Raw genomic sequence first — 25,275 nt, 5'->3', positions numbered from 1 at the left:
ATGTCTAGGGGAACAAGAGCTTGCTGTTCTACAAAAGCCACTATTAAGAGAATTAAAGGAAAAGTTACAGACTTGGAGAAAAATATCTACAATATAGACTTCATGAATGACTTGAATTCACAATATATCCAAGATATTCAAGTGAAGCAATAATCAAAAAATAAACCCCATTATAGAAAAATAGTCACTATACAACAACAACAAAAAAAGAAACCCAGAAAGAATCCTACTTATCATTTTGTCAATTATTTGAATAGACATTTCTTTTTTTTTAATTTTTTATTGATTATGCTGTTACAGTTGTTCTATTCCCCCTTTATTCCCCTCCACCCTACCCCCCATCCCCACCATCACCCCCCCTTTAGTTTATGACCATGTGTCTCAAGTCCTTTAGATTCTATATTTCCCATGCTATTCTTGCCCCCCCCCCCCATCTATTTTCTATCTACTGTCTATGCTACTTATTTTCTGTACCTTCTCCCCCCTTCTCCTCCTCCCACTCCCCTGTTGCTAACCCTCCTTGGGATCTTCATTTCTATGTTTCCACTCCTGATCTAGCTGTCCTTTTAGTTTGCTTTCGTTTTAGGTGTGGTTGTTAATAACTGTGAGTTTGTTGTCCTTGAATAGACACTTCTAAAAAGACATACAAATGGTCACTGAATACTGAAAATATGTTCAACATTACCAATATGAGATAAGTTTAAATTAAATCACACAAGGAAGCTTTACCATAATTCTGTAAGTTGGCTATTAACAAAAAAACTAAAAAGAGAAAGGAAAAAATATTGGAGTGAATAAGAAGAAAACCGACCTCTTTTGCTTTGCTCTCTACTGCAAAATGAACATCTGCTTTGGAAAACAGTCTTGCAGTTCCTCAGATTGTTAGATTTTTAAAACACCCAACACTTGTATTTTTAGGAAAAAAAAACAGTATGTAGGACACATGGTCAACTCCCTAGAAACCACAGTCCTCCTGTGTTGGGAGGAAGAGATGTCTGTAGTGAGAAGTCTCTCAGGCACACAGACCAGGTCCACGGGTCTTTTTTTGTCTTGTCTTCAGCCAACCGACACTTAGATGCTCACTGAGTGATTGGGAATGAATGAATGAGTGAATGAATGAATGGATTAGTGAATGGGTGAGTTAATAAATTAGTGAGTGAATGAATGAATGAGTGAGTGAGCACTGTCTTTCTCTTCACAGGGACCCTCCTATTCCCTTCTGTTCTGACCTTCACAGGAACATTACCAGTCCTACACCCTGTGGGACCCAGCATGTCCCCCAGATGAGGCTCTAACTCCTGCTCATGCAGGGGTTGACCCTTCCCTCTATTGGGGGGCCCTTAGGAGATTCACATGTCCATACTCAGAGGTCGTGGTCCAGATCCAGTCCTTCAGGGGAGTTCCTGAGGGGGGCAGGACTTGAGATGGGCTCCACTTCTGCTCTACTTAGGGCAAGTAGCCAGCATTTCTGAGTTGCTGGGTGTGCACAGGCCCCGAGCAGAGAGGGATGTGCTTTGGCTCTGAGGTTCCTCTTTTGTAAACAAACAAGATCTCACACTTCTCCCAGCTTCCGTGGTCTCCCCACAGCCCCCCTCCCACCGCCTTCATTCTTTTTTACCCACAGGAACCAGACACATTCTTTGTCAGTAATGTTGCCGCTGCTGCTGGCCATGCTGTGGGCAGGTGAGAGGCTGAGGGGAAGGCTGTGGGTGGGTGAGGGCAGTTGCTGACCCTGCTTTCCCCACAGGGTCCCTGGCTCATGACAGAAGATACTGGATGACATTACAGGGTCCCGTGACAGTCCAGGAGGGCCTGTGTGTCTTTGTGCCCTGCTCCTTCATCTACCCGGGGAGCAATCGGTATCATGGCATTCCTGCTTATGGCTACTGGTTCCGGGAAGGGACTAATGAATTACAAGGTCCACCCGTGGCCACAAACAACCAAGATCGAGAAGTGCAGGAGGAGATGCAGGGACGATTCCAGCTCCTTGGGGATCCCAGGAACCACAGCTGCTCCCTGGACATCAGAGACGCACAGAGAAGAGACACAGGAAGATACTTCTTTAGGGTGGACAGAGGGTCCTATGGCAAATATAGTTACAAATGGAACCAACTCACTGTGCATGTGACAGGTAAGAAACAGGATCCAGGAGAGGCCACAGGGAAGTTGACAGTGACCCCAGGGCAAGGCTGGGATGGTCCCATCCTGAGAGGAGGACTGGAGAACAGCATGTTGGGGCTCAGAGGGAGGAGCTGGACCAAAGTCTGAGGCTTCTCTCAGGGCTGCACGTGGGACCCTTACTCTGGATCCTGTTCCCCCTTCTCTTCATCAGCCCTCAATAACACACCTGACATCCTCATCCCGGGGACCCTGGAGTCTGGCCACCCCATGAACCTGACCTGCTCTGTGCCCTGGGCCTGTGAGCGGGGCACACCCCCCCTCTTCTCCTGGACATCAGCTGCTCACACCTCCCTGGGCCCCAGGACCCACCTGTCCTCCATGCTCACCCTCATCCCACGGCCCCAGGACCACGGAACCAACCTTACCTGTCAGGTGCAGTTCCCTGCAGCAGGTGTGACTGTGGAGACAACCATTCAGCTCAATGTCACCTGTGAGTGCTGGGTCAGAACAACAGGGTCCCTGAGGGTGTGGGAGCAGGAGAGCCAGGCTGCTGTGCAGGTGCCTTTGTCCTGGAGGCCTGGCTGAGAAGGGACCCAGAGGACACAGTTCTGCCCCACTTGCATTTCTGTGGTCTCTAAGGACGGGGGTTACCTACAATTGTCTCACCCCATTCCACCCTCTCTTCCTGTGCCAGGTATACCCCAGAACCCAGCATTTGGTGCCTGCCAAGGAGATGGCCCAGGTAGGAAGGAGCCCATCCTAGGTTGCAGAAAGCATGGCCTCTTCCAAGTCAGGGAAGGGCCAGGTGTCTCCCTCACCCTGGATTCACCTATGTGGCCACACCCTAAGAACAGAGTGCTCCCTCTTTTTCCTTGTACTCTATGACCACTGTGAGTGGCTGCCCCATATGCCACCCCCACCCCGAGGACTGTCCCAACCAGTGTCAGCTGCACCAGGGGAACAAGGTACCACCCACATGCAGAGCAGCCTCTTGGGCCCCTGATTCTATTTCTCCTGATGAGTCTGCCAGGTTCACATTTAGTTTTTGTCCTATTGTCTTTAATGTTTTTATTCTTAATTTTTTTCTTTATTGTTTTACTCTTTCATTGAACTTATTGAGGTGACATTGGTTAATAATATCATATAGGCTCGGGTGCATAATTCCCTGGACATCTTCTGTACGTAGTATTTACTGACACCCCATTGTATGGTTGTATCACCTTCAGCTCATCCATTCATCAGTAGACAGACATTTGGGTGTTTCCATTTTTGATGGTGAGAACACTGCTGTCAATATTGGTTATGCTTTTTTTGTTGGAACATATGTTTTTTAGGGCATGTGCCTGAGAGTGGAATTTCTGGGTCACATGGTAGTGTCTGTGTGTCACTTTTAGAAGAAACTGCAAACTGATCTCCATGGTGGCAGCTCCATTTCAGGTTCCCAAAAGCAAAGTATAAGCCTTCCAATTTCTCCCCACAATAACGTGCATTGTTATTCTCCATGAAAAATATTACAGGTCACTAGTGGGGGTGAAAGGCTATTTCACTGTACCTTTGATTTGCATCTGTGTGTAATAATAATGAAGCCATTTATTTTCCTATGAAGTTACTGCTCATTTGTATCCATCTTGAAGAAAATTTATTCAAATCCTTTACCCATTTTTCATTGGGGTAATTTGACTTTCTCTTGTAGAGTTGTAAGAATGTTTTTTGTTTAATATTTACATTGTAAATTGGTTATAGAGTGAGGGAAGGGAGAAATAGAGACATTGATTTGTTGTTACAGTTATTTAAGGATTAGTTGGTTGCTTCTTGCATGTGCCCTGACCAAGGATTGAACCCACAACTTTGACACTTTGGGATGACATTCTAACCACTGAGCCACCAACCAGGACTGTAAGAATTCTTCATATGTACTGCATAATGAGCCTTATCAGATCTACCATTAGCAAACATTTCTCCAGTTAAATGGGTTGGCTTTCCATTTTTTCCATAATGTTAATCAATGAACTCAACGTTTTATTTTGATGAATTACAACCCAGGCCTTTTATTTTCTGTCCCACTACAGGGGATGAGGGCAGGTTCAAGGGTAAAGGCACAGGCAGTCCCAAGTCTATTGATGCAGGAAGGCCTGGAGGATGCCCTTCAGGTTCCCAGTGGAGCTGAAGGACACAGGACTGCCATTGAGCGGGTGACTCCCTACTTGTCCCTGTTTCCTGCAGGGAAATCAGGTCCTAGAACAGGAGTAGTCCTGGTGATCATTATGGAAGTAGCTGCCAAGACCCTGCTCCTCTTCCTGTGCCTCATCATCCTCATGTGAGCTCTACCCCAGGGAGAAGAAAGGGGTGGGGAGGGCAAGGGGCACTTGGCTGAATCCAGAGCCAAGGACAAGGATACTGATGAATTGGGGGTAGTGCTGGCAGGAGGTGAAGAGGTGGTGGGTGAGGACCTCACATGGACAGCCCTTGTGAGTATCCAGGCTGGGAGGTACCTACTGTGGTCACGATAATCCGTGAGACTTGCCTTCTCCCACTTCACTCTCCCCTCTGTCCCTTGAAAAAAACAAAGGGATTTGGGTCTGCTATCCATTGCACCCTGATCCGACCAGACTCCAAACATCTTGTCTCTTCTCTCACAATCAGGTACCACAGAAGGAAGGTGACAAGGCCTACAAGGGGCATGAAAGATGCAAACACAGTGTCAGGTTGATGTCTCAGGTGAGTGACCCAGGATTCTCACTACCCAACATGCCCCAGACACCATCTCCTGGATGGTCCCTGGGATTGCTCTGCTGAGCATGGTTACAGCTGAGCTGCCATATTCCTCCCCAAACCCACTATTTTACAGTGTCCTAGTCACACAGATGACACAGTGTCCTCCCTTCCTTCTTAATGATTCAATAAATCACTAACTCTTTTTCACCCTTCCTCCTTATCACAGCTCAACTCAATAATTGTCTCCTGCCCATCCTGACCCTGGTCGTTCCTGGGGCCTCATCTCTTCCTGGGTTTCTGAACCCAACCAAGTTCTGTCTCAACGTCTGTCATCAACCCAGGCCTCCTGACTGTCTTTGCACAAACCTATCCTCCACGTCCTCCACAGTTTGAACCACAACGTTTCTTCTCCATGGCCAGGGATGAGAAACAATCTCCACAGACTGGATTTAGAGCTGGCATAGCCTGTGTCCTGCTGGACTCTCCACTGGATTCCACCCTCTTGTGGACTCTTACACCATCTCCACACTTAGCTGGACCATGGCCTCTCTGACTCTGAGAGTTTGCACGTGCAGTTCCTTCTGCAGAAATGTCCTTCCCTTCAGATTCTTATATATCCAAGTGTGTGAGTAATTCTTATGTGGTTTTGAACAAAATAATAGTTATTTTTTTATTTATAAGCCTCTCTGGTAGTATGACTGAACCCCTACTGTGTGCAGTCTTGCAGACACTGGGGATGCAACTGTGAACCCAGCAGCAAAATCCATGTCATCCAGAAGCAGCCATTCTGGAGACAAGAGAATAGAATTTAACTTATTGAAGACACTACAGCACTGAGCCACAGAAGGGAGGGCCTGTGTTTCAGGACCAGAGAGGGGTTTTGAGGGGGACTTTCATTCTGAGAAGCCACCTCTTGACCACTGAAGGACATCTGCGAGTGTGCTGGTGTGACTGATGGAGATGAGGAGATGGTCAGGACTGGAGATGGTCACGTGTGTGAAAGTGTGAGAGGGTGATGGCAGTGAGGGAGCACAGGCCCTGGCAGCCCACAGAGAAGAGAAGACACAAGAAAACACATCATCACTGGGTCTCACTGGTTGGTGGGAAACGTGAAGATGTGATTGGAGCAGGATCAGGAGAGAACTGGAGGAGGCGATATCGGATCCCAGGGTCCAGAAAACCCCTGAGAAGTTTGTCTGCAAAGAGAAACAGAGGAGTGGGTCTGGAGGAGAGGGACTTTTCTCAATTCCTTCTCTTCTTTTTCCCAGAGGTTCTCTGTGAATTCCTTCCTGTGTTACTTTCCCGAGGCAACTGAAACAAATTACCACACACTAGGTGCCTTTTCTGGTAAAGTTTTATTCTCTTGGTCCTTGGGGCCAGAAGTTCATGCAGGAATTTAAATATCTTCTCATTCTGCCTTCCTAAGTTCTGGTTTGAGACCCCTAGAAAGAAAGACTAGTTGCCACACCTTGGGGTCAGATGTCCTGAACCCCGTTATGAGAAATGAGTTCTGATTTGTGGAAATCAGGTGGTTGGTGGGACTCATGCGCTTGGAGACTGCAGGGGAGAGTCCACCTTTGTGATTTACAGGGACTGGGCTTCTTGGCCATTTTTGGTTGGTGTTTGGGGTACTGAGCCTGTCCATAGCTACACTGCCTCATCCTGCTCTGTGTGTAGAAAGTCAGCTGCTGTGTCTCTCTTTGAGGACACATGTGACTACATTCAGGGACCAACCCTAACAAGAGAGGATCCTCTCCAGGTCAATATCCTCACCTCTGTCCCATCTGCAAAGACCCTTTTCCTCATTGGGTAATGTTTGCAGGTACCAAACTGTCTTTGGGTGGCCAACATTCACCTTCTGCAGTGCCCAAGTGACCTTGTGTCCCCCATAAATGTCTCCATCTGGCCTCCAGACTTAGTTTGTCTTGTTCTCCCACATTCTGATGCATTAGAGTGTCACCTCATGAGGGACACATGTCTGGGGGAATAAGAGCTTGCTATTCTACAAAAGCCAGTGTTAAGAGAGTTAAAGAAAAAGTTGCAGACTTGGAGAAAAATATCTACAATATGCACTTCATGAATGACTTAAATCCAGAATACATCCAAGATATTCAGGTGAAGCAATAATAAAAAAATCCTGTTGTAGAAAAATAGTCATTAACAAACTACAACAACAATAACAAAAAACACAACCCTATTACAATTTGCTGAATTATTTGAATAGACATTTCTATAAAGGCATACAAATGGTCAATAAATACATGAAAATATGTTCAATATTACCAATATGAGATACATTTAAATTAAATCACACGAGGAAGTTTCACCATGATTCCGCGAGTTGACTATTATACAAAAAGTTAAAAACAAAAGAACTATGGGAGTGAATAAGAAAGAAACTGACCTCTTCTGATTTGCTCTCCCCAGCAAAGCTGTGCATCTGCTTTGGAAAACAGTCTTGCAGTTCCTCCGCTTATCAGATTTTTAAAACACCCCACATTTGTATTCTTAGAAAAAACCAGCATATGAGCCGGAAACGTGGTCAACTCTTCAATGACCACAGTCTTCCTGTGTTGAGAGAAAGGAATGTCTGTGGTGGGGACTGTCTCAGGGACATGGACAAGGCCCACAGTTTCTTCTTGTCTTGTCTCCAGCCAGCCGACACTTACATGCTCACTGAGTGCTTGTGAATGAATGAATAAGTTAATGAATAAATGGATTAGCGATTGAGTGAATGAATGAGTGAGTGAGCACTGCCTTCTCCTCGCAGGAATTCTCTCTTCCCTTCTGGCCTGACCCTCACAGGAATATTATGAATCCTACACCCTGTGGGACCCAGCATGGCTCCCAGAAGAGACTCTGACTCCTGTTGCTCATGCAGGGAGTTGACCAGCCCCTCTGATAGGGGCCCTCAGGAGACTCACGTGTCTGCCCTCAGGTGTCATGGTTCTGCTTCGCTCTAGCAGAGGAGCCCCTGACAGGGGCAGGACTTGAGATGGGCTCCACTTCTGCTCTACTCTGGGCAGGTGGTCAGCATTTCTGGGCTGCCAGGTGTGCACAGGCCCTGTGCACAGAGGGACTCACTTTGGCTCTGAGGTTCCTCTTTTGTCAACAGCTCAGATCTCGTGCTCCTCCCAGCTTCCGTAGTCTCCCCACAGCCCCCCTCCTACTGCCTTCATTCTTTTTCACCCACAGGAACCAGACACACTCCTTGTCAATAATGTTGCCGCTGCTGCTGGCCATGCTGTGGGCAGGTGAGAGCCTAAGGGGAAGATTGGGGGTGGGTGAGGGCAGTTGAAAGACCCTGCTTTCCCCACAGGGTCCCTGGCTCATGACAGAAGATACTGGATGACAATACAGGGTCCCGTGACAGTGCAGGAGGGCCTGTGTGTCTCTGTGCCCTGCTCCTTCATCTACCCGAAGAACAACTGGTATTATGTTCCAGCCACTGATGGATTCTGGTTCTTGGATGGGGCTAAAACAGACATGGATGCTCCAGTGGCCACAAACAAACGAGATCGTAAAGTGCAGAAGGAGACCCAAGGCCGATTCCTCCTCCTTGGGGATCCCAGGAAGCACAGCTGCTCCCTGGACATCAGAGATGCCAGGAGGACTGATGAGGGACTATATTTTTTTCGGGTGGAGGGAGGAACTATGCTAAAACATTCTTTCATACAGAACAAGCTAACCGTGCATGTGACAGGTAAGGAACAGGCTCCAGGAGAGGCCACAGGGAAGTTGACAGTGGCCCCAGGAAGGGCTGGGATGGCCCCATCTTGGGAGGGGATGGGGGAACAGCATGTTGGGGCTCAGAGGGAGGAGCTGCACCAAAGCCTGAGGCTTCTCTCAGAGCTGCATGTGGGACCCCCACTCTGGATCCCCTGTTCCTTCTTCTCCTCACCAGCCCTCAACCACAAACCTGACATCCTCATCCCGGGGACCCTGAGGTCCGGGCACCCCATGAACCTGACCTGCGCTGTACCCTGGGCCTGTGAGCGGGGCACACCCCCCCTCTTCTCCTGGACATCAGCTGCTCACACCTCCCTGGGCCCCAGGACCCACCTGTCCTCCATGCTCACCCTCACCCCACGGCCCCAGGACCACGGAACCAACCTCACCTGTCAGGTGCAGTTCCCTGCAGCAGGTGTGACTGTGGAGACAACCATCCAACTCAACGTCACCTGTGAGTGCTGGGTCAGAACAACAGGGTCCCTGAAGGTGTGGGAGCAGGAAAGCCAGGCTGCTGTGCTGGTACCTTTGTCCTGGTGGCCTGGCTGAGAAGGGACCCAGAGGACACAGCCCTGTCTCACTTTCATTTCTGTCATCGCTAAGAATATGGGGCTACCTACAAGTGTCTCATCCCATCCCACCTATTCTTCCTCTCTCAGGTGAGTCCCAGAACTCAGCCATCATTGTCTGCCCGGGAGACGGCCCAGGTGGGAAGGCGCCTCCTGTTCATATGGTGTTGATTGAACAGGGGTCTGTGCCCAACTGATTTAGAGCACTTCTCCCAAGTTCAACAGAGGGACAGGACACAGTTAGATGGAGAACTCTCTTTAGGCCTCTTCCCCAATGTCCTTCACTGCTGTCCACCAAGGGTGACCTGCAAGCTCCTCCCTGCCCATCCTAAAGGAGGCTCTTCCCTCAGTTGTCCGTGCTTGGGGCACTTTGCAGGAGATGCCGTGTTCAGAGCAGCTACAGTCCCACAGCGAGACTGAGCAGGAGGTAGAGGGTTTGTCCCCACACCTGCCCCTCCCTTTCCTACAAGCACATCTGCCACCTGAGGGGACATGTGCAGTCGATGAACCTGCAGTGACTCAGCACCATCACCCACAATCCACAATCTACTCTGGGGTCCACTGGTGGTGCTGGATGTGCTGGGGGTCTGGACTGTGTGTGATGGGCTGTGTCCCCCTTTACAGTATAACACAGAGTTTTCAGTGCTCAGAATAATCTCTTTGGGCTATTTTGTGACTGCTGGCCTCTCAGCCTTGACACTGACCTGTCTCTGGAGCCCAGAGCTCCCCCCACCCTGTTCTCATTGGTGACAACATCTGGTCCCCACCCCTACTGGAGAGGGACCTTCTTCAGTCCCTTCACACACACAGTGCTCAGAGACACCACCCTGACAGTGGGCATGGGGCTCCTGGGACGCTGGCCAGATGAAACCAAGAGACAGGTTTGGGGCTCCCCAGAAAGTCTGAGAACCTCCCTGATTGTGCCCCTGTCTGGAGGCACAAAAGCCACCTTCAACACTGAGTGACAGGGCCAGAGGGGGCAAGGAGGGAAGATTCAGATTCCTTCCCAGGAAGGAAGGAGAGGTGGGTCTGTCGGCTTCCCACAGTTCTCTGCATATCTCTGCAGGAATGCCCATCGGACCCTGAGACATAAGGTCCTGGGCAACCAGAGAGCATCTGCTTCAGAGACACCCAGGTGGAGAGCCACCTGGTCTCAGAAGAAATGAGGGGTGCTGTCCAGGAGCATGGGGACTGCCTAGGGGGTGTCTGTAGACCATGCCCTTTATGCTGCAGCTCTGGGGGACCTCAGCGAGGAGCCTGCATGGGAGCTGAGGGGCACCCCTGCCTTCATGCTTCAGGGAAAGGAAAACAGCTGCTTGTTCAGATTGGAGCTCACCCCGAGCCTCTCTCCTGTGCAGGGAAACCAGGGACCAGGGCAGGTGTGGTTCGTGGGGCCGTCGGGGGAGCCGGTGTCACCGCCCTGCTGGCTGGCTGCCTCTGCACCACCTACTTCCTGTGAGCTGCCTAGGGTGTGGGTCCCAGGTGCAGAACGGGGGCTGGAGGTATTGGGAGGCCTGGGGGAGGATGGGGGTGCAGTAGTAGTGAGAATTCAGCCGCTGAGCCAGGCTTCAGTGTGCTCCCAGCTGTGGCCCCAGATGTCCAAGATCAGGAGGACCTGGTTAGAAAGTCTTGTTGTGAAGGTTCCTGGTCTGCTCCACCCTGCACCTGCCCTAGTCACTCACTCCAGCTTTAGAGAGTGACCTCTCATCAAAGACTCTGGCGTCTCCCACAGAGTGAAGAGGACCCAGAAAAAGAAAGCAGCCAGGCCAGCAGGGGACAAGGACGACCCCTACACTGACATGGCACCAGCTCCCATGGTGAGTGACCTGTGCATCTGGTGCCCAGCCTGCACCCCCCACCTCCTCCCCGGGGTGGCCCATACTAGCACTGCATTTGGCATGTACAAAAATGAGGTCTTCAATGTCCTACTTTTTTGGAAAATATAGATTTTATTATTATCCAGTATATCAGGCCAACACACCTGAGAGACATATACCACCATTTATTGGTCACACTTTCCAAGAGGCAGAAGAGAACCCACCCTACAGGCCCAGGTGGGGCAGCCCAGGGGCTGGTCAGATGCAGATAGAAGGAGAAAGGGGGACACATGGGCATATCCTTGATGGAGGTCTCCCTGGGGAAGGCAAGGTGAGGCAGGGGAAGCAGGCTTAGGCCTGGCTGGCTGGTTGGAATAATGTCAGTGGGCTCTAGGGTGTAGGGGCTGCCTCTTGTTACCTGGTACCTGGTCCTGGTGGGATTAGGACAGGAGAGGAAGGGCCTGGGGTGTAAGAGCTCCACAGATGGGGTGGTAGGGGCTGTGCCCTTTGGACTGGCTGGATTGCCGTGTGCAAGTCACGTTTGCAGGCAAGTCCTTCCCTATCTTTAGCCTTTGGCCATGTCTGGCAGAAATAGTTTCCCTAGGGGTGCAAAGCCCCTGGTGTCATAACAAAGAAGGATGTGGTTAATACTCCCACAAACATACTCCTACTGGATCTCCACCTCATCACTGGTCTTCTTGTCCCTGACACCCAATCAGAGACCTGTCCCTGTCCCTCCCAGTCCTGCATCAGCTCCTCCTGCACCAAGATGCTGCAAAGCACGTCTGCGCTTCTTCTGAACACAGCTTAGCATGGCCATTCCCTTCAGGCTGAGCTTCCGTCTTAGTCCTTATCCTGCTGATGCCCGCACCACCCCCCCCTTCACCTCTCCACCTCTCCTCCCTGACACACACATCAGCATCGCTTCTATGAAAAAGCAAGTCCTAAATGCACTGAGCTGCAGAGCCCAGGCCACTTGGTCTGGCGTTTGAGGCCGGAAAACCAGAGTCACCTTCAGTGCTTTCTGCTTCTCACACTCGCCTGCTCACTTGCATCTCAGCATCACTGGTGGTCTCTCCCTGCCCTGTCACCCGCCTGGGTCACCCCCCCCCCCGTTCCTGCTCACCCTCAGTGCTCAGGCGCACTTGCTCATTGAACTCTGACTAATGCAGACACTGCGGTGAGGTCTTTGAGCACATGATTCACCACACACTAGTATTTATCTTTTCCTTCAGCAAATATCTCCTACTTATCAACTGTTCTGGGCACTTGGGTAATATCTGCATTTTTACAGATTATTATGTTACTGATGTGAAACATCCCCCCTGAAAACTCTTTCCTTGGCTTGCTGATGACCACCTTCTTGCTGTGTCCTCTCATGACCTTTTCTGTGTGTCCATGCATTTCTGGTGCCTCTTCTTCTTAGGAAGATTTAAGTCATTTTGGGTCTTGCCCTAATGACCCCATTTAAAATTGCGTCCTTCTCCAAAGGCCCGAATGCCAAGTTCAGTCACATTGGGAATCAGAGCTTCAACCCATGAATATGGGGGCACAGGCCAGTCCATATGACAGATGGAGTCAGGGGAACAGCGATGAATTTAGAATAAAACGGTTGGGTTCTGGATACATTTCAAAGGTGGAGTCAACCAGATTTGCACTTGGACCTGATTTGCCAATGGCATGTGGGGTACACTTGTGGTGGGAGCAAAGAGCCCATGGCTCCTACCTCACAGGTGCCATTGGTGTCACAGGTGATTCCACGGACATCATAGCTGTCCAGTGATGCCATTGGACATCAGATGGACCTGGATGTCCATAAGTATCCACAGTCACCAAGAAGGTCTCTCATGTGGTCACCCTGAGCAACTTAAAGGACTGAATTAACATTTCCCAAAATGGCCACCTCTCTGGAGAAGGACAGTGTGAGAAACAAAGCCTTGCTTCAGTCACCATAAGTTTAAGCTGCTTCCGAAATGTTTACCTGAAGACGACAAACAGATGGTCGGAGTCCAGAGCTCAGGAGAGGGCAGGTTGGAAGTGTGGAGATTAGGGGGTCTTCCTCTCAATGTCTGATAGCGCATGACATCACCGAGATCAGAAGAGGTCTGCAAACAGAGCTGTGAGATCCTCCCCCACCCCAGTGTTTAGAGTCAGGGAGACATGGTAGACACAGAAAGGAGAGCACTAAAGAAAAATGAATGACCAAGAGAGTGTGGGGTTGGATCCAGGTGGCCGGAAGGGAGTCAGACTTCAAGGAGGAGAGCCTGCTCATGTTTTCTCAAATGCTAGTAGTCTGGTGAGACAGGGTCTGAGAAATGGCCATTTAGATTGAGCTGAGTGGTATCAGAGCTGATGTGGACAATCACAGGTCTGGTCACCAGGTGGAGGCAGATGTCCTGACTGGAGTGAGTTCAAGAGAGACTGGGAGAAGAGGAAGTGCAAAGCCTCTTTAGAAATGTTAACTCGAGAGCCAAGAAAAGAGTGACAAGCTGGACTTGCAATTGACATCTGACATGGCAGTGAGGGGGTTGATCTTGTGCGATGGAGCCCCTGATGTTTGGGATCAGGTAATAACTCAGGTAGCCAGTGTCAGAATTCAGCCCTGTTGTGAGCCACTCAGCTGGTATCAGAGGACTGCCCAGTGTAAGAGGAAAGGAGAGAAAAACAGAAGGAGAAGTCAATTTTCATAAACCCTTTCCTCTGTATTCAGTACCTGGCACATGGGAGACCCCCAAGAGTCCAGGGATTGTGTTCACAGCCATAGGTGTGTGAAAGACACTTGAGAAGTGCCTAACTTCTTTGGGACTTAGTTTCTTTCTTTGTAAAATAGTTGTATTTTTCACACAGGTCTGTGTCAGTATTGAGCAGAATTGGAAAGCAACCCATAAGAGCCATGTTTGTTGGATAACTGAAGACATGGGGCCTTGAGAAATATTTACTAGCCCTCAGAGGGTGGCTCTGTTGACTGAAATATTGTCCCATATATGAAAAGTTTGAGAGTTAAATCCCTGCTCAGGGCACATACCTAGGGTGCAGGTTCAATCCTCAGACAGAGCATGTATGGGAGGCAACCCATTGATGTTCTCTCTCACATCAGTGTTTCTCTCTCTCTCTCTCTCTCTCTCTCACACACACACACACACACACACATCAATAAACATATCCCTAGGTAAAGATTAGAAAGAGGTATTTAAAAAAAGAATGGAAGAATGAACAAAGGTCCTGTCACAATCAAATCCACTTCAGGGGAACCCACCACCCCACTAACTCCCTGCTTTGACCCCATTCTTTGCTCTCCCCACAGGGACACCAGATGAAGCCCATGTTAGACAGCCCTGCTGACCCCACACACTCTACAGAAGACAGCGGGACCTTGGGAACAGAGCCAGAGGTGTATTACGCCTCCATCAGCTTTCAGAAATGAATCCTCCTCCAAAGGGAACCCAAACAGCATACACAGAGATGAGGACCTAGTCAAAAGCCAGCATGTCCATGTGAGAAAGCTCATTCTTGGAGACTTAATGTCCCCACGGGCAGGGAGTGCATAAACCACTGTACGTGCATTTCCTGCAATGTCAAAACTGTGTTAGGTGTTGCAACCAGAGGGACCTGGGATCAAGTTCATGCTCTTCTGTTTACTATGAATATGACAGCTGGTCAGCCATCTTATTCCTCCATGTCGCCATTCCCTGCTATGTGATTAGGTGTAAGAAGTTCGACCTCACAGGGTTGCTTGAGGGTTGAATAAAAGTCCATATGCAGAACACCCAGCAGAGGTCCTGGTGCACTGTGAGAGTGAGTGACATTTCACTTGGAGGCTGGGTGTGTCCTGTTCCAGACACTACATCTGCAACATGTCCGCCTCACTCTCTATTCAAATCCCTCCTGTGGGTTTCTTCCCATCATCTCTCTCCACTCCTGAATCTTCCCTTTCCATCCTGCCTACCTGCCACTAGTCCTGCTATGAGCAAAATCATGTATTGACATCTATAGAATTTCCTAAGACTCAGAGCTGACCAAAGTCAAAATACTGCACTATCTCCCCAGCCCAGAATACTTTACAAGGCTTCAGCTTGTTATTCTAGGTCAAGAGTCAAGGAAAAAATGTTGTGAGAGGACAGAAAGCAAATTTTTAGGCTTCGCAAGCTGTATGGTCTCTGTTGCAATGATGCAACTCTGTTTGCAGGGAAAACACAACCATAGACAATCTGGAAATAACTTAATGTCACTGTTTCACAATATTTTATTTGCAAAGGCAAGCAGCCCCCTATGTAGTGTTCTCCCCCCTGTTCAAAGTAATAGTTAATCTCACCTGGTCCACTTCTCCATCACCATATCCTGAGCTGTCAATCACTCAAGCCAGTCTCTGAGGATGCTTGTTGTGATGCACTTTTGTCTGTCTTTGAGCATCCATGTCCCTCCTCCAGGAATGCTCCTCACCATGTCATCCTCTGGCTAACACCTTCTTAGTCTTCAAAATTACATGTCTTCATTGAGATGGTGGAGGAAAGCAGGACTCCATAATCTTCCTCCTGAAAAACCTGGCATTTTTTCACTATTTTTTATCCTGACCTGAGAACATTTTTTTTATTGCTTTGGGAGAGGCAGAGAGAAACATTGATTGGTTGCCTGTCTCATACATGCCACAACCAGGGTTTGAACCTGCAGCCTGGGCATGTGCCCTGACTGGGTATCAAACCTGCAATCTTTCAGTCTACAGGATGATGCTCCAGCCAACTGAGTGATGACAGCCAGGGCAAGATAACTAGTATTTGAACTTAAAATCAAAGCAAACACAGTCCAAAATTTTCCTATAGCACCAAAACCATGGCAGGGAAGAAGATGCATCATAAGTTCATAAACTGACCCCTAAGGACAAGTGTAGTGTAAAACAATGTCTAATCCCTAAAACCCACTGCTGGGCACCCAGAAAAACAGCCGAGTCAGACTTCTGTTCATGATAATGTGAGGCAGGGGGATGCAGATCAACCGGTTGTTGAAACACTAACAATTGATAGGTAGACTTCCAATGCAGAGAGGATGGTGTTGACCCTTGTTCCTTACTCCTCCCCTCCACTCACAGCCACACACCCTGTAACTCGTGCAAGAGGCCACCAGAAAATTCTGAAGATAAGAAGAGGGTAAATTGGTTTAGGAGCTCAGGACTTGAGAGACAATGCAGAGGCAGGGCCTCTCAGTGCTCAGACCCAACAGAGGACCGATGCTCAGCTCATTGTTTCTCAAATGCTGACTGAGAATCAGGAGGCAGCCAGGTAGGTGCCTCCCTCTCCAGGTCCCCCTGACAATACCTCTGAGTCCAGCAAGAGGGGCCAATGGGAGCCAGGAAGTGTGTCCTTTCCCCGTGGGGACTGAGAGTATCCCCTTATGCCCAGAAGCACAGGGTGGGTGGAAAGAACTGGATAAAGTCTCCAGCATAGTGTCTAGTATTCCTGACCCTGACCCTCACTCTTCTCCTTTGTCAGTTGAGAGGGCCTCTCACTTTGAGACTTGTTGTGTAGGTTTTGTTTGTTTTGGTGCAGCCGGTATGAAGACAGTTACTTAGGAGTCATGGGGTGGGGGGAACAGAGTCTATGCAAGCACATCCTCCTGCCTGTGGCTCAGCCAGGTGGGGCAGACAGACATCATCCCCAGGACAGACAACGCCTGAGAGTGAACAGGAGAGAGGGGAGCTGGAGCAGAGAGAGCAGCCCAGCCCTAACACCCCAGGTTCTCGGCTCCACCCCAGTCCCATCCACCTTCACACCCTTTCCCCTTCTGGCCCCAAACTGGGACATAAGCCTCTGGGGTCAGGCCCTTCTGCAGAGTTGGGAGGCGGGTACCTCAGCTTGCATCCGGACCCAGTTTCAGCACTGTGGACAGAGGCAGCTGCGCAGCCTAGTCACCCCGGGGTTCAGCATCTCCTCGTGGACTGAGCGCCCCCTGGAGGCCAGGAATCTATCAAGCCCAGGGCAGAGTGGGAGGGGCTGGGTGAGTGTCTACTGACCTCCTATGTCAGTGATGCTGGTCACAGGTGTCGAGACCTCCGGGGTGCTGCCTTCCTCAGACGTGGGCTCTTACTCTGTAAGAAAGACAACTATATAACGGGTGATGTGCTAACTCATGAGATGGGAATAACAAAGCCAGACCCGGAGCATCACTGGAGGAGAGCATTCACCACTCAAAGTGGGGTCCTTCTGACACTTTACAGCTGTTCCAAGACCTTAGGAGAAATCAGGTTTGCTTTCAGCTTTTTATCTGCCCCCCAGCCAGATGAATACCTTCAAGCACGCTTTCTATCTTTGCCCATCCGAGTTGATGAAACTCTTACAGTCCGGGACAGGCTTTCCCTTTGTCTGGGTTTCTCATATTTCTGTCTGCAGCCTTCTGGTCTCTGCCAAGGTGGTCTCAACCACCCCAGACTCCCAGCCCCACTTCTGCCCAGACACTTCCTGCAGTTACTCACCCAGGCTGGCCTGAGCCCTAGAGTCAAAGAGTCACAGGAAGTGAAGTAAGTAGATTTATATGTTATATAGATTGGTGATAAGGAGTTAGCAGGAAAACAAAGCAGGAAAGTTATGTAGGAAATATGGGGTGGATTACATTCTTCACGGTGTTGATTGTGGATGTCACTTTTGAGAAGCTGAGCTTTCAGTGTGCACACATGCACACTCACCACAGGTGCCTCCCAGTCACACACACCTCTCAGATGTGCACACAATTCACACAGAAACCACAGACACACATATACACACATGTACACACAGAGGTCACAGATACTCATATGCACACAATAATCTACAGACAGACCTGCCTCAAATATGCAACACTTGTAAGGAACACACACACACAAACACAACAGGTCTGAACCCCCATGATTCTCACACAGGCAGCTTTGCAGGGGAAGATTCAGGCTGATGGTCAAGCCAAGCAGACCCGACATCCCAGCAGAAAGGAAGGTCAGGGACGCCCATGACTCTAGGTTCTTCTCTGCCATTCCACTGACCTTGTCATTCTCAGAAGCCACCCCCTGCCATCTGATGTCCCCACACCCCTAGTCCCTGAGGCTGTGGTCCTGCAGTCCCTTTGGCCTCATCACCCCACCCACTGGCCTGTGAGGGTAATACACTTGTGTCCACACTAAGACCAAGCACTGGGAGATGGGAAGGGAAGGGGGCAACATCTCCCCACGTTTGGAAAGACTGAGACCTGAAGCCAGGACAGGTGGGAAGTGAAGTGGACTCACCTGAAAGGAGTGAGGGGCAGGTGAAGAAGCAGGAGGGGAAGAGAAAGTGGGAATGAAAAGCAGGAAAAGAGCAGGTGGAGGAGGAGGAGGTGGATGTAAGGGGCAGGGGCAGGGGAGATGTGGAAGAGAGAATGGGGGAGGGGAGGAGGCGGATTCCCTTGGATCCTGGAGCGGAGATGCTGAAGGACTGACTGGGACAAGGGGCCTGCAGCTGTACCCCCTCTTATCCCCACCAGTGTCTCGGGCTCTGGTCCTGCTCTGTCAAATGGGGTGACTTGCCTCCCACACAACCCTGCTCCCCTTTGACCCCCCAGCTCAGCAGTCCCATCCCCCAGGCCCACCCTCTCTTCCACCTCAGGTTCCTCCAGCCCACCCTCCTCTTGTGTCAGCCCTGACCAGCCAGACTGTGACTTACTCCCTGCCCCCAACTCCAGGTCCAGCAGGGTCTGCCTCACACAGACCAGTCCCCAGAACACCTCGCTCCACAGAAGGGAGGCAGGTACCAGGGTGCAGGCGCAGTGATGGGCCTCTCCAGCAGAGGGAGCTGCCTGAGCACAGCCCACAGGGCTGCTCCTGCACTGGGGAGAGAAGAAGTGGGTGGCTGGGCTGAAGCTGCAGCCATGCAGAGTGCAGAGCTGGTGGAGGCGAAACAGAGGAGTTTCCTCACGGGGTTTCCTCCCCTTTCCAAGTCCTTCCCCTCCCTCTCTTCATCCCACCCCCAGAGCGGACCCATCCTACTGATCCGCCCCCTGTGGACGGTGTCCACTGTGGGCCAAGCCAGTCTGCTCCAAACACTTTACTTGTAGGAACACCTTAATCTTCTTGGCAACCCCTGTGTTTTCAGGCTCAGGCTGTCATAACACAGTGCCGCCACTAGGGGCATAACCACAGAAATTCATATTCTCACAGTTCTGGAGACAGGAAGTTCAACATCAAGGTGTTGTTAGGACTGGTCCCCTCTGAGGCTTCTCTGCTTGGTTTGCAGACGGTTCTTCCCCTGCAGTCTCTCCTCTGTGCGTGTCTGTGCTCAAAACTCTCCTTCTAAGGACACCAGTCCTATTGGATTAGGGTCTGCCCTAGTGACCTCATTCTGTCTTCATCCCCCTAAAAGACCCATCTCCAACACCAGGCACATTCAGCAGTAGTGGGGGCGATGAAATGAGCAGGTAAAATTTGGGGGTGACAGAATTCAGCCCACAGCACCCCGTGAGCCTGGGCGTCCGACTGTGCACAGGCAGTGAGGCCTTTCCCCAGGCAGCACAGTGAGCAGGAGGGAGCCAGGCTGGAGCCCAGGGCTGTCTGGCTGCAGAGCCTGCACCCCTGACCCCACCATGGAGGCCTCCACTCAGGAAGCCCAGGGCTGAGATGGCCATCAGGGGATGGCCACTGAGGGCCAGACTCAGAGTGACCACTGAGGATTGGTCAAGGCCAGCACCTGCCCTTACCTAGGGTTCCCCACAGACGACCAGGGTTGAGGACTGAGAGGCCTCCCTGTGACAGATGAGGAAAGTGAGGCTTGGAGGGCAGAAGAGCCAGGCCCACCTGACTCCAAAGGCATCTGCTGGCATCTTGCACTCAATCAACACCAGGGATGCCCGGGCAGGGGGGCTCCCAGCAGGCCAGCTGAGGACCACCTGTGGGGTCACAGGCTGCTGACCGCCTATGTGGCCTGGTCCCATGCACTCTGGCCTTTCTCACCAGGGGGCTCACTGTCAACTGCCCAGAGAAGCTGGGTTTCCTACTCACCCCAGTCTGTGTTCCCACCAACACACCAGGGACCACCGGGAGCTGGCATGGCCTGGGGCCCCTCTACCTCCTCGGGTGTTAGGGTCACACTCAGGGACAGGGACAAAAGCTGCCTCTGTCTCCACTTTGATTCCACACCCCTGAGGGAGTAGATGCTCTGGTGGACTGTGTGTTCATTCATTCGTCCGTCACCACCTGTCTCAACTGAAGGGCTATGGCACATTTCTTGCCTCACCGTTCCTGTCAGCACCTCCTGAGTTTCACACCTGAGGGACTGATCCTTTGCATCAGATAGAAGCTGTGTCAGCCAGGCAGTACCTGCTTTCCTGGGTGGACATGAGTGCCAGAGGGATAGGTGAGGACAGGGAGCTGGGATTGTTCGGCCAGGTCCTCCTCAGCATATGGGGCCCTGTCTGGACAGTGGAGAAACTTATTCTACAAAGGCTGGGCCAGCTCCCCCACTGGGGCTGCCCACTTCCTCCTCACAGATCGTCACCTTTCTCCCTTCCCCCTGGCTTCCTGTTGGGACTTCCTCTCAGTCCTGTGACACCAAGACCCTGACACTTACCCCAGAGATGCTGCTGCTGCTGCTGGCCCTGCTGTGGGCAGGTGAGTGCCCCAGGGGAGACCTTGTGGGCTGAGGTGGAGGCAGTGGCTGATTGGTCTTTCCCCACAGGGTCCCTGGCTGAGGATGGAGGATTCCAGCTGCAAGTGCAGGGGTCTGTGAGGGTGCAAAAGAGCCAATGCATCTCTGTGCCCTGCACTGTGATCTACCCCAAGAAAGGCTGGACTGACTCTACACCAGCTCATGGCTACTGGTTCCGGGAAGGCGCCAAGGCAGGCGTGGAGGATCCTGTGGCCACAAACAACCCCAATCGTAAAGTTGCGTTGGACACCAGGGGCCGATTCCACCTCGTGGGGGACCCCCGGACCTATAGCTGCTCCCTGCACATCAGAAATGCACAGAGTAGAGACACAGGGGGATACTTCTTTAGGGTGGAGAGAGGACCCTATGTGAAAGAAAATTATAAAAACAACATGCTCTCTCTTCATGTAACAGGTAAGAAATGGGGTCAAGGTGAGGGCACATGGCTGGGTCCTGAGGGCTCCCGGGCTGGGAAGGAACCTGATTCTCCTCATCCTGGGATGGTCGCAGGGGGACTGATGGGGACTGGATCCTGGGGCTGGCTTGGCCCCACCTTCAGTGCCTCGGTCTCTCTCTCTCTCCACCCCAGGTCACACACCAGCACCTGACATCCACATCCAGGGGACCCTGCAATCTGGCCACCCCAACAACATTACCTGTACAGTGTCATGGGACTGTGACAGAGAGACACCACCCGTCTTCTCCTGGATGGAGGCCAACCTCACCTCCCTGGGTCTCAGGACTCCCAACTTCTCAGTGCTCACCCTCACACCAGGGCCCCAGCACCACGGCACCAACCTCACCTGTCGGGTGGCCTTGCCAGGTGGTGAGATCCAGGAGAGGACTGTCCAGCTCAGCGTGACCTGTGAGTACCCAGTCAAATCACTGGGTCCCTGAGGGTGAAAGGAGTTTGGGCCCCACTGACCCTCCTTGTGAAAGTGAGTAGGAACACACCTGTGGGCAGGATGCTGGAGTCTTCTGGAGGAGAGAGGTGCTTCTGATACTTCTCCTATGTCTCCCCACAGACCCCCCACAGCTGCAGGGACCCTCCTGCTCGTTGGAGGATGGGGGTCTGCACTGCACCTGCTCCTCGAAAGCCCAGCCGATCCCCTTGCTGCGCTGGTGGCTGGGGGAGGGCCTGCTGGAGGGGAACCACAGCAATGCCTCCCACACAGTCACCTTCCACTCAGCAGAGCCCTGGGCCAACAGCTCCCTGAGTGTCCGTGGGGAGCTTACATCCAACCTCAGGCTCCGATGTGAGGCCCAGAACGCCCATGGGAAGGAGACAGGGACTGTCCTGCTGCTGCCAGGTCAGGGTGTGCCTGATGAAGCCCAGGGAGGGGGTGCACAACCCTGGACCCTAGAACACACTGAGTGGGAGGGAAAGTGTCCAGACTCTATGCAAAGGGGAACTGGAGTCCAGGCCCCAAAGACATGTGGCTGGGGAGGGAACCAGGGGACCTGGAGCCTGCAGTCATATGAATGGGTGGGGGACAAAGGAGTCCTGGATGGGACTGGGCACACTGGTCAGCATGGGTTTGAGAAGGCGGGGTGCTCAGAAACCTGCTTAGGGAAAGAGGAGCTCACCCCAGGTGTCTCGTCTCTGCAGGGAGACCAGGACATAGGACAGGAGTGATTCAGGGGGCTGTCGGGGGAGCTGGTGCCACAGCCCTGCTGGCCATCTGCCTGGGCCTCATCATGTGAGTGGGTGGTGACCCCAGGCTGGGCAGAGGCCTCAGGAGGTGGAGGTGGTGGTGTGTGGGGGTGGGGACCCACAGAATCTCCAAACCTCAAAGCCCAGAGTTATGACGAGGTAATCAATCCAGGAAGAGGTGTCACAAGGTGATGCAGTAACAGGAAGTCTGCCTCCCGGCATCCTGGCCAGGTGCACTGTGTTCCCAACACCTGGCTGCAGCTGCCTGAGAGGAGGGGCGTGTGCTCCTGCCCTGGTCCCTGCAGCCAGGCCTCAGCCTCCACACCTGCCTCAGTAAGCCCTGCCAGGCCCCCAGGTGGGAGCCCACTGGACTGACAGGCACCTTCTTTCTCCTCAGACTGAGGACCTACAGGAAGAAATGGGCAGAGAAAGCAGAGAGCCAGGAAGGCACCTCCCAGGTGAGTGCCGGGGGCCATGTTCCACCCAGTGTTTCTGTGGTGAACACAGGAGCTCCTCCTCTGTCCCCAAACTGGGCCCTCCCCCAGGTTTTCTGACAGAGCCCCTCAGATCTGAGGACTGTCCTCTCCCGCATCCCTCAGAGCCTGCAATTGGCCAAGTTCTGACCCATTTCCCTTGGAGGAAGGCCCTTCTCCTTTGCTTCCTGTCTGGCCAAGCCCTCAACCACTACCCTGGGTCCCTGACTCCATCTCCTCTACCCGAACATTCCCCACACAGCTGTGGTGCTCCCACCATTAAATTAACATCATCGAGTTTAACAGAAATGCAATACAAACAGCATTTATAACTTACGATGAATAAGTAGGAAGGAACATGAGATCAGCTTTTCTATCTGTAAGATGGGATAACATTCATATCCACGGAGAGAAGTCATAAGGATTATGTGAGATCAGTAATAAGAACAAGCTTTTATGATTAAAATTCGTTAATGGTACAAATGGATAAATGAGTGATTGGGTGAGGGAATGAGTCCTCGGGAAATGGGTGTGAAATGGACAAATGGATGAGACCCCCAAGCCCCAAGTACCCGTCTCCAGACCCCAAAGGCCAGCTCAGACACCCCTCTCTCCTCCCACTCAGGGTCACCTGAATGCACCCTCCTCCCAACACCTGCCCCCAGCACCGGCCGCCTCCCCCTCTGAGCATGAGCTCCATTACGCTGCTCTCAGTTTCCACAACATGAAACTACACAACCCCCAGGCCCAGGAGACCCCGTACTCTGAGGTCAAGCTCTGGAAATGATGGTGCACCCCCACCTACAGTAGCTGGCTGGGGAGCCCAGAGAAAGCATCTCTGCAAAGAAGGTGTGTCAGGGTCGGATTCCTAAACAGTTAACAGCCCTCTGAGCCAAAGGCCATGAATGGAAACCTGAAGTTCCTTGGAGTGGCTGAGGTTGCGGAGATTTCTGGGCTTGAATCCAGGCCCAGCTACTTACTGAGGGTGTTCCAGCAGGCAAGTCACTTCATCTCTGTGTGCCTCAGTTTCCTGCTCTGTAACATGGGGGATAATTTGATGACCTACATTGTTAGGTGAGAAAACATGCACCATTTGCATTAAGGACACTGTCATGTACTAAGTTCACCTCGGGATGGAGCAGAAATGTCACTTTTTGCACTACCTCTATCTTTTGTTTGGTTGATGATTTTTAAGAACTTGTGTTATCTTCATTGGGTAAAGAGGAACTTGTATTATTTAAAAATATTTCTATTTCTAAATGTAACTCTTTGGCAGGATAAGATATTTCCCAGTACAAGTATGTAACAAAGGTTCATCCAGAGTAAATAAAGACTGTGTAAAGATCTTCCAAAAATCAACAAGAAAAAGACAGACCACCCAAGAGAAAAAAACGGGATATGCTAACGGATAATAAGCACCTAGGAAGGCGGCAGGCTTCAGTAGTGGTCAGGGGACTGCAAATAGAATCTGTGGTGCTGTACCACCACACAGCCACCACACTGGGGAAAATAATAAAATACCAGGTGCTGAGAACATTGCACTGAGTGAAGAAAGAGCCAGTCACAGAAAGACAGGTACTGTGATCCCAGCTACACACTGTATCTGCAGCCATTAAACTCTGAGAAACAGAGGTCACAGGGCCCATGAGGAGGGAACATGGGAAGTCTCTGCAGAGTTTCTGTTTTGGAAGATGAAGAGGTTCTAGAGAATCATGGACAACCACGTGGGGAGACTCAACACCACTGTGCTGTGCAGTTAAAAATAGTGAAGGATTTTGTGTTTTTAACCACAGTAAAGAAAAGTAACATATAGTGGCTTCCAAGGGCCTGAGACTGGGGGACTGGGTGGGCTGTTTGTGTTGAACGGGTACAGAATTTCAGTTCAGGATGAAGAAGAAGTTGTAGAGGTAGATGGTGTTGATAGTTGCACAAAGTGAATGTACTTAAGGCCACTAAACTGTACATTTAAAAATAGCTAAGGAGTAAGTTTTATGTTGCACATGCCTTATAGCGATAAAAAGTTTTTAAAGATGATCAAATGTTGGTTGGGATGTGGAGCCACTGGAACTCCAAGACAGGCTGGTGGGGAGGAGACTGGGACGACCTCTTGGGAAACACTGAGCATACAAGCCAGCAGTTCCACTCCGGGGGCACACCTAACACAGATGTGTGCAAATGCTCCTGAAATGTGCACCTGGAGGTCCCCAGCAGCACTCCCTGTGAGGGCTGAGCAAGGCAACCTCCCCGAATTTTCATCAGTGGGTCCACATAGTGCAGATTATTTACACAGTGGAAGAAGCAAATAAGAACCCCACACCATGGGTGTGAATCCTACCTCCACATTATGTTGAGGAGGGAACCCAGACACAGAGTATGCGCTGTGTGATACTGTTGACATGAGGTTCAGAAGCAGGCAAAACTCATCTTTGGGCCCTGGCTGGTGTAGCTCAGTGGATTGTACATGGGCTACAAACCAAAGGGTTGCCAGTTTGATTCCCAGTCAGGACACATGCCTGGGTTTGTGGGCCAGGTCCCCAGTGGGAGACATGTGAGAGGCAACCA

The 25,275-nt window shown here is 51.1% G+C and overlaps 1 protein-coding gene across 1 annotated transcript; it reads left to right on the top strand.

The window, feature by feature from the left end:
* The first annotated feature begins 1,781 nt into the window (after positions 1–1,781).
* On the top strand, positions 1,782–24,346 carry LOC119036190 (uncharacterized). The gene is given in 19 exon segments (XM_053659679.1): positions 1,782–1,895; positions 1,898–2,131; positions 2,333–2,611; positions 2,816–2,863; positions 4,345–4,438; positions 5,292–5,461; positions 8,156–8,539; positions 8,741–9,019; positions 9,225–9,272; positions 10,493–10,589; positions 10,867–10,951; positions 14,256–14,374; positions 20,362–20,549; positions 20,617–21,000; positions 21,176–21,451; positions 21,612–21,896; positions 22,196–22,286; positions 22,638–22,698; positions 23,339–24,346. Coding segments are annotated over 19 exon segments (3,315 nt in total). The 5' UTR covers positions 1,782–1,864; the 3' UTR covers positions 23,501–24,346.
* The last annotated feature ends 929 nt before the right edge of the window (positions 24,347–25,275 follow it).

The sequence above is a fragment of the Artibeus jamaicensis genome, unplaced genomic scaffold (genome assembly GCF_021234435.1).
Source record: "Artibeus jamaicensis isolate MK-2021 breed Jamaican fruit bat unplaced genomic scaffold, CSHL_Jam_final scaffold_804, whole genome shotgun sequence".
Lineage (NCBI taxonomy): Eukaryota > Metazoa > Chordata > Mammalia > Chiroptera > Phyllostomidae > Artibeus > Artibeus jamaicensis.
The sequence above is the reverse complement of the archived record's forward strand: the minus strand, read 5'-3'. Positions and strand labels throughout refer to the sequence as shown.